This window comes from Grampus griseus (assembly GCF_964374135.1).
Source record: "Grampus griseus genome assembly, chromosome: X".
Lineage (NCBI taxonomy): Eukaryota > Metazoa > Chordata > Mammalia > Artiodactyla > Delphinidae > Grampus > Grampus griseus.
In genome coordinates this window covers 54030704-54043202 of record NC_138999.1, presented here as the reverse complement: position 1 = coordinate 54043202, position 12499 = coordinate 54030704, and the positions used below count along the sequence as shown (strand labels likewise).

At 47.7% G+C, this 12499-nt stretch overlaps 1 protein-coding gene across 1 annotated transcript in view; it reads right to left on the bottom strand.

Moving 5' to 3' along the window:
- Window positions 1–12092, bottom strand: part of MSN (moesin) — a 67867-nt gene extending 55775 nt beyond the window's left edge. The window contains exon 1 of the mRNA XM_082680734.1: window positions 11916–12092. Coding sequence (XP_082536860.1) covers window positions 11916–11927 — 12 coding nt within the window. The 5' untranslated portion in view covers window positions 11928–12092. The remainder of the gene's footprint in view (window positions 1–11915) is intronic.
- Window positions 12093–12499: the final 407 nt, after the last annotated feature.

Genomic DNA, 12499 nt, shown 5'->3' with positions numbered 1-12499 from the left:
ATACAGCCCGGGATCCTTGTGCAAAATGTCAGTGAGGAGGAAGAAGAAGGGTGAAAACAGATCCAGCCAAGGGCACACCATCTCCAGGAACTAGCTTATGCCTCATCAGCCTATCACTCCCTCATGGGAAATTCAGAAATCCCTCCCCTTTCATCTACAGGTCTAACACCACAGGAAGCCATATTCACAAAATGCAAGATAAGTTGAAGGCTGAACACTAGGCCTATGGCAATCTCCCTCACTAGAAATTTCTCCCCTTCACTCCACCCAAGACCACATCACCTAGCTCTCCCGATCCAAGGGCAACAAAGGCACCGGTGACTCTGACAGAAGAAGGGGACGGGGAGCTTAGCAATTTAAGACTCAGCCAAAAGCAATTTCATAACCCTAAGGAGAGGGATGTTGTGGGGGAAGGGAGTAGAGGAAGTCAAATCTCATTTGCATTTCAGTTTTGGTTTGTTTCTTGGTCTTCTCCTTCCCTACTGGAACAATGACCAATTCAAGGGTCTTCTATTCTTCCTGGAGTCACCAATGACCCAAAATAGCCTGCAACTGTACTCTGCAGGCTGAACTCAAAGGCCCCACCCCCAAGGCACTCAGTTAACAGTTGTCTCTCCAAGCCAGGATACCTATGGCAAGCTCTGTGGTAGGTGGATCTAATACGCCTAAGGAAAACTCACTGAAATAGAGAGGGCTACTTACACTTTGATAGCTGGGGGGGAAATGACACTTCCAATACCATTCTAAAGAGGAAAGAGCAACTTCTCCAAATAGTCACTGTTCTCTGTTCTGTTACACTCTTTCCAAGAACCTCTTACTATCTTCTTAAAGACTAGGCACAAATAATCTGAATGTCAGAAAAAGCCAATGTTCTCATTTTACAGATATGAAAACTAAGGCCCATAAAAGTGACCTGCCCAAGGTCACACAGGCAGAGACTAAAAACCAAATATCCTGATTCGGTCTGTTATTCTTTTTGTTGTACCATTTCTACTCAAAAGCATTAAAAAAAAAAATTCCAGACAAGTGCTCCAAGCTGTGTCAAAAGCTAAGCTCTTCTAAGCTAGGGCTAGACAGCTCAGGACTGGAGATAAGAGGCAGAGGGACGCTGGACGCAGCCCGCTCAGGAAAGTCAATTGAGAAGCCTAAGCAAACGAAAGGCACACGTATAAAGAACTCAGCAACTGGAAGGCTTTACTTACTCCAAAGGAGTAATTTCAGATGCTGAGAGCCCAACCGCGCCCCACCCCACCCCCACACTCTGAGCCTTTCCAGGCTGAGCAAGACTACTCTTAGGCTATCAGAGATCTAAGTAAGAAGCTAGAGGGAGGTGACCAGGCAGAGTAAGGAGGGCAATGAGAGATAAGAAAGCAGGGTGGAGAAATCACAGTCATTCCAAAGCTCTCTCATCTTCCTCTCTCCTTTCTCACTGGCCCCCACCCTGGCCCCAACAAAGAGCCTCACCTCCTGCTCCAAACAAAACCCAAAGAAGGAGAAAATAAAAGTTTGCAGATGGCACTATATAAACATGAGGAAGGTGTTCCCTGTACCAAAGAAGAACAAGGCACTAGTTGAGGTGGCAAAGGCATTTGAGGGGGGAAAATATAGCCAAATAAGGCATACTTGACTGGTAAGGAATCATCAGGAAAGGTTCCAGAAGCTGACGTCGCAGGGGGGAAGCCTTTAGTCATTGGTTTCCTCTGGCAACTGGCCTAAGGCCAGGCGGCAAACTCCCAACCTTAGGAAAATGCCCAGGCTATGGTAGAAAGAAAGGCAACTAAGGCTAAAGTTTCCCCAGGCCCTCTTCAGGTCCTGCTGGAGCACCTCTCCAAGTACCAGCAGAGAGGTGTAGTATAACCCTGAAGCAAAGTGGCAGATGTCCTCACCAAGCATATGCTAGATTGGCCAAGGCCCAGGTGCCAAGAAGAGTAAGGAACCTGAGGAAAAGGGCTTTACTCCAGTTATATATTTCTGATATTGTTGGTATTTTCAAGTCAGAGAAAAGAAAAATTCAAACATAAAATGTTAAGTTACTTTTGCTCTCAACAAGGGAACTTCTATGGGTTAGTCAATCTCCCAGGAATATCTGCAAGGATAATTAGAGAGACGTTTGGCTCACTTAAAACCCTTGAAGATAGCAAAGATTTGTACACCTTAACTAAAGACAACCAAATTGGCTATTACCTTGACCCCCACCCTCCAACTGCATACCACAGTTTAGTCAACCCCAGTTAAAGATTACAACAGGTATACAACAGGTATATAGGAATACTCTTGGTATACTTCATCTAACCTTCAGGCTGAGATTTCTGAAAAAGGACAGGGGTGGGGGAGGGGGGAGGGGCAGATTAGACCAAAACAGTAAGATCAGGAACCTTATCTAAATATACTTCAGTGGAGAAAAACGAGCCTTGACCTTTCCCAGGTATTTAAGGGAGGCCAGGACTAAAGATAGGGAAGGAAATGCTGACCAAGCCCGATAGGTATGCCTTATTCCCCCTCCTATCTGCCAAATAAATATCCAGGAAAGGATTTCTCAGGGTTATACTTTGTTACGTATGACCAAATGCCCACATCTCAACTTTTCTCTCATTAGATCCGGATTGATACCCTGCCCACACAAAATATCTACCAAATTCCCACATAGAACGGTCCCCAGGGACAGGAAGAAACTTCAACCTTTGAAGTCACCTATCACAGGAGTTACCTGGCAAAGCATTACTACTAAGCAAACACAGTGGTAGGTCACCATACCAGTGGCCTAGGAGCTAACTCAACACTTACCTTATGCCACAACAAGCCCACTGAAAGGAGCATCAAATCTGGTTCTGTCATCAGGCACAGCCGAAGAGCTGTGCTTTGAAAGTTACCCAAAAGTTCTTTCTTCAAGTTTAAGGCCCAGATGCTCCAGCTGGGTCCTGGCCAGAAAATTCCACACTCTTCAACCTATCACAATCACACACGAAGAAATCCTCCCCTCATTTACATCCTTTCTCAAATACCTATGTCATAGCAAAGCCACTGAGAGAACTAAAAGCTGGTTTTAGGCTGCTGACCTAAAGAGAGTAATCACTAAGCTCTATTCCTTGGTTTAGCTCACATGGAAACATGAAGGAAGGAGCTGCTCACATACCCACTTGGGCAACAAAGACAACAAAATTTGTTTTAGTTAATTCACCGGATTCTGGAAAACCCAAGGTAGAGTCTCCCCCAACAGACCCCTTCAGAAGGGGTTTGCCAGTTGAGACAGGACTGTTGGCTCCAACTGACCCTATAAAAAGCAACTTGGTCTATGCTGACATGTACTCTGTGGCTTGTACAATCCACAATCCCTTCAAACAGTCAGCACATCAAGCCTTCCTTCATTTCAGACAAACTCATTTTCAAGAGAACACTGGCATAGGGCCACTTGGTTTACACCCACATACCAAAACTACATCACTGTCCCACCCAGAAAAGCCACTGCCCCCAAGTGTACACATCCTCTAAGGCCCTGTTCATGTCCCAATAAACTCCCTTCTTCTCAAAATCTATAGAAAATGTCATGTACACACTTTTGTCAAACTGTTTTTAAGTGAGTTAGCCCTAAATCTCCAGTTAAATAGGAGATCTATGAAGGCAGCAATTGTATCCTCCATTCATTTATTTGTATCCCTTATAGTAAATAGTACCTAGTAACCACTCAAATAACAGTGAGAATGCAGCTGCCTGCCTTCATTCTTACCATCCTACCTAGCACAGGGTTGGGCACATAGTAGTTCCATAAATAATAATAACTAACATTTGCATAGCACTGATTAGATAGATGCTAGGCACAGTTCTAAGCACTTTATAGGAATTGCTCTGTTTAATCCTTACAACAACCCTACGAGATAGGTACTACCATTATCTTCACTTTACAGTTGAGGAAAATGAAGCACATAAGTTAAGTAACCTGCCCAAGGCTACAAAACTAGTTGGTCACAGAGCTGGGATTTGAATCCAAGCAGTCTGGTTCTAGAGTTTGTGCTTTTCACCAGTACTCTATGTTCCCTTTCTATAAAGGCCTAAAAAGTCCTTTTTTTGGCTAGCTACCTTCATCAGCCTTGGCCTACAAAACCTAAAGGTGAGTAGTGAGGGTTGAGGCCAGGACACTCCAGTCTGTATTCAAATGGTTGCAAAGCAGAAAATAGCGTCACCAAAGTGGAAGAAAGTACCATAATATTCACCTAACTCAAGGAACAAGACAAGCTGGAGCACTGAGTCAGAATACAAAGAGGTCAGAGCTCAAAATTTTAAATGGCAAAGAGAAAGTGGGGAACTTGGGTGAGGGGCAGGCAGGAAGAGAAAAAGGTCATTTTGAGGCCCCAGAAGAAGTGAGTCACCCGCTGACTGAAACTTGCTACAGCAGAAGCTATTTAGGGGAACTCCACTGTGGCCATATTGTTAATGTAATCACCACAGAGCCAATTCTCTGGACGTCTGTGTCTCATGGATGAAAAGAATCATCCTTCCAAGTCAGGCAAGTCCAGTGAGAGATCACTAACTTGGGAATCAGGAAAGCCAAGTTCTCCTTTCAAAACTGTTACCGAGGGACTTCCCTGGTGGTGCAGTGGTTAAGAATCCACCTGCCAATGCAGGGCACACGGGTTCGAGCCCTGGTCCGGGAAGATCGCACATGCCGTGGAGCAACTAAGCCCGTGCACCACAACTACTGAGCCTGCACTCTAGAGCCCATGAGCCACAACTACTGAGCACGCATGCCACAACTAACGAAGCCCATGTGCCTAGAGCCCATGCTCCGCAACAAGAGAAGCCACCGCAATGAGAAGCCCGCGCACTGCAATGAAGAGTAGTCCCCGCTCGCCGCAACTAGAGAAAGCCCGCACGCAGCAACAAAGACCCAACACAGCCATAAATTAATTAATTAATTAATTAATTGGTAAGGATAATCATAGCTATCATAAAAAACAAAACCTGTTACCAACTTCATGTGATCCTGAACAAGCGGGCTAACCTTTCCAGGTATGAATATGGGAAAGAAATAACTCTACTCAATAAAGACTCTTACTGGGACGTCCCTGGTGGTCCAGTGGTTACAAATCCGCCTTCCAATGCAGGGAACGTGTGTTTGATCCCTGGTCGGGGAATTAAGATGCAACATGTTGCAGGGCAACTAAGCCCGCACACCACAACTACTGAGCCCGCACGCTCTGGAGCCCGTGTGCCACAACTAGAGAGAAGCCCACACTCTGGAACAAAGAGCTCATGTGCTGCAACAAAAGATCCCACATGCCGCAACTAAGACCCGACACAGCCAATAAATAAATAAAAATATATACATATATATATCTAAATAAAGACTCTTAAAACTGTGAAGTCTAGCCTCAAGCAGGAAAACATAGCTAGTCTCCTCTCCTTACCTCCCTTCAGTGCACATATCTACTTTCCACCACACTTTACAGCCAAAGCAAAACACTTACCTTCCTGGGAAGTGCTACAAAGAATCCCAAAAGCAAGGTCAGAGCCTGAACCATCTCAATTATCTCCATACAAAGTAACCTTTGAGATGAGCTCTACATACTCAGAACCACTGCTCTTCCCAGGACCATTTTAACACTATGGTCAAGTCACCCACAGCACAAAGGGCGAAAACACTGAGCACACTGCATCAAGTGCCATTTGAAAGGCAGACATTCAAAATTCCTCCCTTAATCTGGGACCAGGCAAGTTGGATTTTAGTCATAGCCTTATTACCAGTTCATTCAAATTACTTCTGTTTGTTGGACTTTGGTATCCCCATCTAAAATATAAACTAAACTTAAACTACAAAGTTTAAGGCCAGCTCCTTTGCTCTGTGATTCAACACTCCTGTGAGAAACCCAGACCACTCAGAACAATCAGCTAACAGGGAAGCTTAAGGCTAAGGAAGCTCTTCGTCATCGTAAATACAGATGCATTTGAAATGCTGCACCCCACAACAGCCAGCCTTCAGCTCATTGGTGATAGATACCTTAGGAGGTCGGTTTATGCCCACCAGCTCCTCACTGTCTACCAGTATATCTAACTACCACACAGGTTAAAAGTAAACTTGAAATATAACTCAGTAGCTTCCTGGCCTCTCAGCGACAGTCAAGGAGAAGAAATGGGGGGAAACCCAGGAGGTTTTCTGAGTGTTTGTCTGAGGCTCTTCAGTCAACCCACAGCCTTCACAATATAGTCTCAGTTGGTTTCTTTCTTGTTCCTCAGACATAGCCCATAGACATAGGCCGTAGTCTGTAGCCTCAAGAGGAAACGGCCAAGAACACTCATGCCAGTGTTCGTGTCAGAGCTACTAATGAGACAAACCAATTCCCAAGCTAGAAACTCTCTATTCTGAACCCAGTACCCAGGAAGAAACAGCACTCCAGAGGTGTAGGGAGACAAGAAGATACATTTTAGCAAGTGCTGTTGAACTTTGTATTCTCAGCATAGCCTAGCACACTGCCTGGTACAAAGAAGGCACTCAAATGTTAAGGAAAGGATGTCTGAAGGAATAGACGTACCAATGGGAGGCTTGAGGTTGTACCATCAAGGCTTTCAAGAACATCAGTACTGGAAGGGTCCCTAGAATGTATCTATTACTAGTACAGTTCTCTCATGACAAGCTGGAGAGACTGAGGGCCTGAAGAAAGACCTTGCCTAAAGGCCCACTTCATTTAGATCACTTTACTGAGGACAGGGAAGATGTTCTTCTTACATGGAAAGAGAAGAAGAAAAATTATCAGGTCAGCGTTACCTGCCGTTTCCCAACACCCACCTACCAAATCAATGGAGTCCTGAGCTAACCCTCCAAGTGACTGCTCCTGCACCACAAATCAGAACCTGGAACTGAAAAGTTTTTCAGCTCTATCAAGCATTAAATAGGAGGAGGGGGGCTTCCCTGGTGGCGCTGTGGTTGGGAGTCTGCCTGCCGATGCGGGGGACAAGGGTTCGTGCCCTGGTCCGGGAGGGTCCCACATGCCGCGGAGCAGCTGAGCCTGTGCGTCCAGAGCCTGTGTTCCGCAGCGGGAGAGGCCGCAGCAGTGAGAGGCCCGCGTACAGCAAAAAAAAATAGTCTTCCTTTAAAAAAAAAAAAAAAGGAGGAGGAATGAACAGCAAAACCAGTCAGTCACGACAAGACGACCTCCTTCACTTGACCAACAGACTTCCCCAAAAGGTATCACCTTTGTACTGTTTTCTTCGGGGGAAGAAAAGTAGAATGAGGTAGCAGGGAGAAAATATCATGAGTTAGGAAAGATATACATGATAAACTCAGTTCTATCTTTGAAAGATCAGAAACAGACTGTTCCCAACCTGTAATGATGCCAATTTTCAGCAACTCTAGCCGCTAAAGACCCAATCCTAGTAGTGTTGGTAGACAGATATTCTCCCTTCTGGGGACCTTGAGTTTTGAAATTCCAGTGACGGGGATTCCCAGGAAACTACAAAGGGACCTAGATATCCTGTTGCCAAGTAACACTTAGAAAAGATTTCAGAATAAATGTAGCTGTCAACTCATCTCATCCCTCTAGACAGAATTGAAATTGGAGTCAGAGAAATAGACCAGATGACCTCTGAATGTCCCTTCCAGCTCCACCATTCAGTAAAGCAATCTCCTGAGAGAAGGAAGAAAGAGAAAAGTAAGAAGAACACCCTCAAGGGCTTCCCTGGTGGCACAGTGGTTGGTAGTCTGCCTGCCAATGCAGGGGACACGGCTTCCATCCCTGGTCCGGGAAGATCCCACATGCCGCGGAGCAACTAAGCCCATGGGCCACAACTACTGAGCCTGCACTCTAGAGCCCGTGAGCCACAACTACTGGGCCCACGCACCACAACTACTAAAGCCCATGAGCCTAGAGCCTGTGCTCTGCAACAAGAGAAGACCCCACAATGAGAAGCCTGCACACGGCAACAAAGAATAGCCCCCACTCGCCATAACTAGAGAAAGCCTGCATGCAGCAACGAAGACCCAACGCAGCCAAAACTAAATAAATTTTTTTTTAAAGTTTAAAAAAAAGAACACCCTTAAAACAAGCTATTGTTACAGGCAGCTAGATAATAATGAAGAGTTAGCAGACTTGTGACCAATACCATCTCTGTCACCCACTCATAGAGCAACCTTCCCTTCTCCAAGCCTTACATAGAGTATAGATTAGTTGGTACCTTCGAGGGTCCCACAAAGGCTCTCTTGCCACACTAGCCCCTCTTCCCAGAGAGCTATTCAAGGAGAAGCCTAAAGGAAATCCCCAAGATGGTTCCTGCTCTATCATCTAAACTTCACAGAGGGCCAAGTGAACTGGAGAACCGAAGAAGTGGACAAATGCAGGATCCAAAGAGTAGTCTCTCTCACATAACCTCCATTCCTGATCCTTTGTCCACCCCTGAAGTCTACAGGCAGGGAAGGGTTAAGAGACTGATATTCTGCCTCCTATTCAGCAAGTACCACTTTAGTGCCACTCGAGTGGCTCAAGTAATGCTAGGAATGGCAGGAGAATAAACAGTCCACACAGCCCCTGTTAAAGTTTAGCTGAATGCAGACCCAGAAGCCTTCAGATACTTCAAGGAGCTGGACTCCTTACATCTGCTCACATGGATGGTCCCATCAATGACCATTTGATCACCTTTCCCCTGACCTGTCGAGCTAGAGCTAAAAACTCAGCAAACTGAAGAGGTGTTACGAAGACTGATCCTCTAACTAAGTCCCAGATTCAAATCCTAGCTTCACTACTGACTTGCTGCATCATTCTAGGTCAGTCCCTCCTATCTGTGGGTCTCAGTTTCGCCATCTATACAATGAGAACAATTGGACTTGACAATTGTGAAGAGCCTTTTCGACTCTAGTAAACCAAAAACTCAAGAACATCTTGAAAATTCAAAACAGTCACTTTTTAGGGAATCCAAGAGTCCCAAAGACTTTGTGATCTAAAAAAGTTAAAGAGGGTAGGGAGGGGAAAAAACTTTTTTTTTGTTGTTTTACAACTGTCTTATCATCATCACAAAGTATAGACAGTAGTTAATAAATTTCTTCATTCTGGCTACTAAAGCAGACTCAGGAAACTGGCAAGTAGAAGCACAGAATCCAAGAACTGGTTGTGGGGACGGGCGTGTAGAGGGGCATGTTTTAACAGATTTAAAGGTAGCTGGGTGACTAAGGGAGAAAATTGGCTGTAAAAGTGAAACTAACCCTAGACAGACTGTAGACATCGTTCATATGAATGAATGGATTTGATTTTTCCACTACCTTCCCTATCTGTCATACTCCAGAAATAGCCTAAAGCACACTAGTAAAGAAGGAATAGAGAATAAGGAATTTTTTCTCTTCATTAAAGTTACTAGCTGGTATGCAGTGAACTAGAGTGTGCCCCTGGATGCCTCAGCATTGGGATAAGGAATGAGAAAAGTAACATGAGGCACTTTGTGACACCTCAAACTCTCACCAGGAGACCACACAAATGCCAACCTTGGTTACTTTGCCCAAATCATCTACTTCCTTTTATCTGAGGACCAGAAGTCCTGAGAATAGGGGCCAATTTGCTTTGAGCAAGAGAGGGGGCTCAACTTCAAAAATCCTTCACTGAGTGAGAATAGAGGGTCAATGGAATGAGCATCAAAAAGCACAGACCCCGATCTTGGTTCTGTCACCATGTGCCCTTAGGTGGTAAGTCCTTTCCTGGTAGGCCTAAATATCCTCATTAGTTGAGAGAGAGAGAGATACTAGATAGTGTCTGAGATCTCTTTCAGGTTAAGATTCTATGGTCTTAACAGGCATGATATAGTTGTTTCTCCTAAAAGTTGACCATTCCTTACTTGGGACAGGTCCCATTGCCCAGGTGGGCGTCACCCAGGTGGGCTCAGGAATTTCGTAACCATCGCAACATGGTGGGGAGGGAGATTAAGAGTCAGGTAGGGGGTGTAACGCTGAAACTTTTTCAGGCAGGGTCGTCCTTTGTCCTTGAAGCACCATTGTCCTTGGAGTACCACAATTCCTTGAGCCAAACAGCATAGGAAATTCTCCAAATCTGCCAGTCTATCAAAATTCAGCCCTCTCCTTCCAACATGATTCAAGTTTCAGTCAATCTGTATAAAACTACTTTCAGTATTCAGGTACTTTCAGTACCCTAGGCCTGACCTCAAACAGCTCATACTCCAATCTCTCCACAGCAGGAAAAAGATCACCATGCTGTCGTCTTTGCCACTTTTGACTGAGACAGGATGGTTTAGATAACTTTGAGATAATTTCCAGGCCCATTAAGTTGCACATAAATGAGAGATATCTCAGGATTGAACAGGAGACATGTCACTAAAGAAAAGCGGTTGTGGGGCACAGTCTATTCCCAGAGATCCACCCACCTATTTAGGCAAAGCCACATCTGAAAAGGAGTCAAAGAGTCAACCACAGAGAGATAAAGCCAAAGAGAGGCTTCTGGAAGGATTTTTATAATCCTCTGTGATAGCAGAGACTGCCCTCCCCCCTTTTCAAAACCATTCTGTCTCACTTTGTGTGTATGTGGGGCGGTAGAAGGGGGTGTGTGGAAAAGCCCCATGTCATAAAACCATTAGCAACTGAAAAGAGAGAGAAGGTAGAAGTACACACTTGTTGAAAACTTGGTGTTTTTGAAGGACAGGTTCTGGAAAGGCAACAATGACTTTGCAGTAAGGCTGGAACACAGCAATGTGGCAACTAAAGCTCAGCACACACCAAAAGAACTGGGCCCCCCACTCCTCTCTTTCAGGGACCCTCAGTCCTTCTCAAGGCCACTAGTCACTATCTCAGCTCTACAAGGCTCAGGCAGTCCTAGGGAGAGGGGTCTGGGATAACTGCAGAGCCTAAGCCAGTGCAACAAGTTGCCTGGCCTAAGGGACTCAAGCTAGGGTGGTCACCCAGCTTTCCTGAGCAAGGGAAGAGCCTCAGCAGCCATTTGGCATGACTTGCACAAAAGCAAGCAGGGCTCATTATTCAGGCACACCCCTCCCCCCTCCCTCCTGGGCATCCGGCCCCCCCTAGGCCCCACTCCCAGGAGGCTTCTTCTCTTCTCAAAACAGCCAGTAGGGTGGAGACCAGATCCTTAGAAGCTACCACCACCCTAGAAAGGTGTGGCCCCACTGGAGAGTCCACACCTCACAGAATAGTACGGAGTGAATAGGAGGAAATAGAGAGCCAGTAAGTAATGGGAAAGGCAGGGATTTGGCGAGTGGAGAAGAGGAAGAAACCAGTCTTCTTCTCCCCGACCCGCCCCCCACCGCGCGCGTCCAGCCGCCCCCCAACCGCGCGCGTCCAGCCCGCCCCGCCTGCAAAGTCTTCTTGCCTCCCTTCAGACTGGTGCCTAGTGAAGTGTTAGCGCTCCCGGTTAAGAGCAAGCGGCCTCGATGAGTCCACAACTCTCTCCTCCCCTCCTAGTGGGAAACAGCTGAAGCCGCCTGGGGAGGCTGTGGGAAAGGTGAGTGGGGTTACGGGATCCGCCCTGAGCAGCTCCCACCCTCCTCCTTGCTTCTCGGTTCCCATGGCCCCTCCTGGTCAGTGGCAGCCTCGCCCCATAAAAGCGCCAATTCCTGGACTGGGGTAAGTGTCCTCTTCCGAACCAGAGTCCTCTCCCCTGCGCCCAGGGCCCGTCAGGGGTAAAAGGAGACCTTGGGCCCCCAAGGAAGCCTTCCCTACTGTGGCAATCCAAACACAAGGAACTAGAATCTTTGAAAGAAACCGGCCCGCCCGGCCCACACTTCTATCCCTGGACCCCTTTACCCGCGAGGGCGCGCCAGACCCGGACTACACTGCAGCCCCTCCCCACGCCTGGCCTCGGCGGAAGGCGCGGCATCGCGAGCGGACGCGCGGCTGCCCAAGTCCCCGGCCATCGGCGAGGGGCTATGAGGGTCCGCAAGAGCCCCCGGGGTCGGAAGCGCCCATCCCCGGCACTCACCGTCTTGGGCATGGTGGCGGAAAAGGCGGCGGAGTTGGTGAAGTTTGGCTGGGAGCTGTCGGACGGCGCTGAGAACGCAGTACACAGGGCTCGGACTCCGGGGACTGGGGGTTCGGACTGGGTCTCTCGCCAGCGTCGGGGCGACTGCTCCGCTTCCTGCTAACGGGCCACGACTTCACAAACCCCACCCAGGAAAGAGCCGCCCCCGTCGCACCGCCCGCTCCTTTATGTGGCCCGGCTTCCGCACCGCTCCCCGCCCTCGCGCCCGCCTTCTAGCCGGCCGCGGGCCTCGCCCCGCCCAGTCCAGCCCTGCCCTGCCCTGCCTGGCCACACCAGCTACTTGGGGGCCAGGCTGGGCCTGGGCGCCCCGGTGGGGGCTCTCACCCCTCACCTGGGCCTCCCTGCCCCTCTCCCACCCCCTTCACGGCCCCTGGCCCTCAGCATCCGGGCCATTCGGCCCCACCCCCAAGTAGGGCTGGGCCCTAGGCCGCACCCTGGAAAGAGGCTTACAGCTCTGACTGCAACTTTCCACTAATGGGGAGCTCACTACCTGTCAAAACTCTCCGTTCCTACTCAAGACGGCT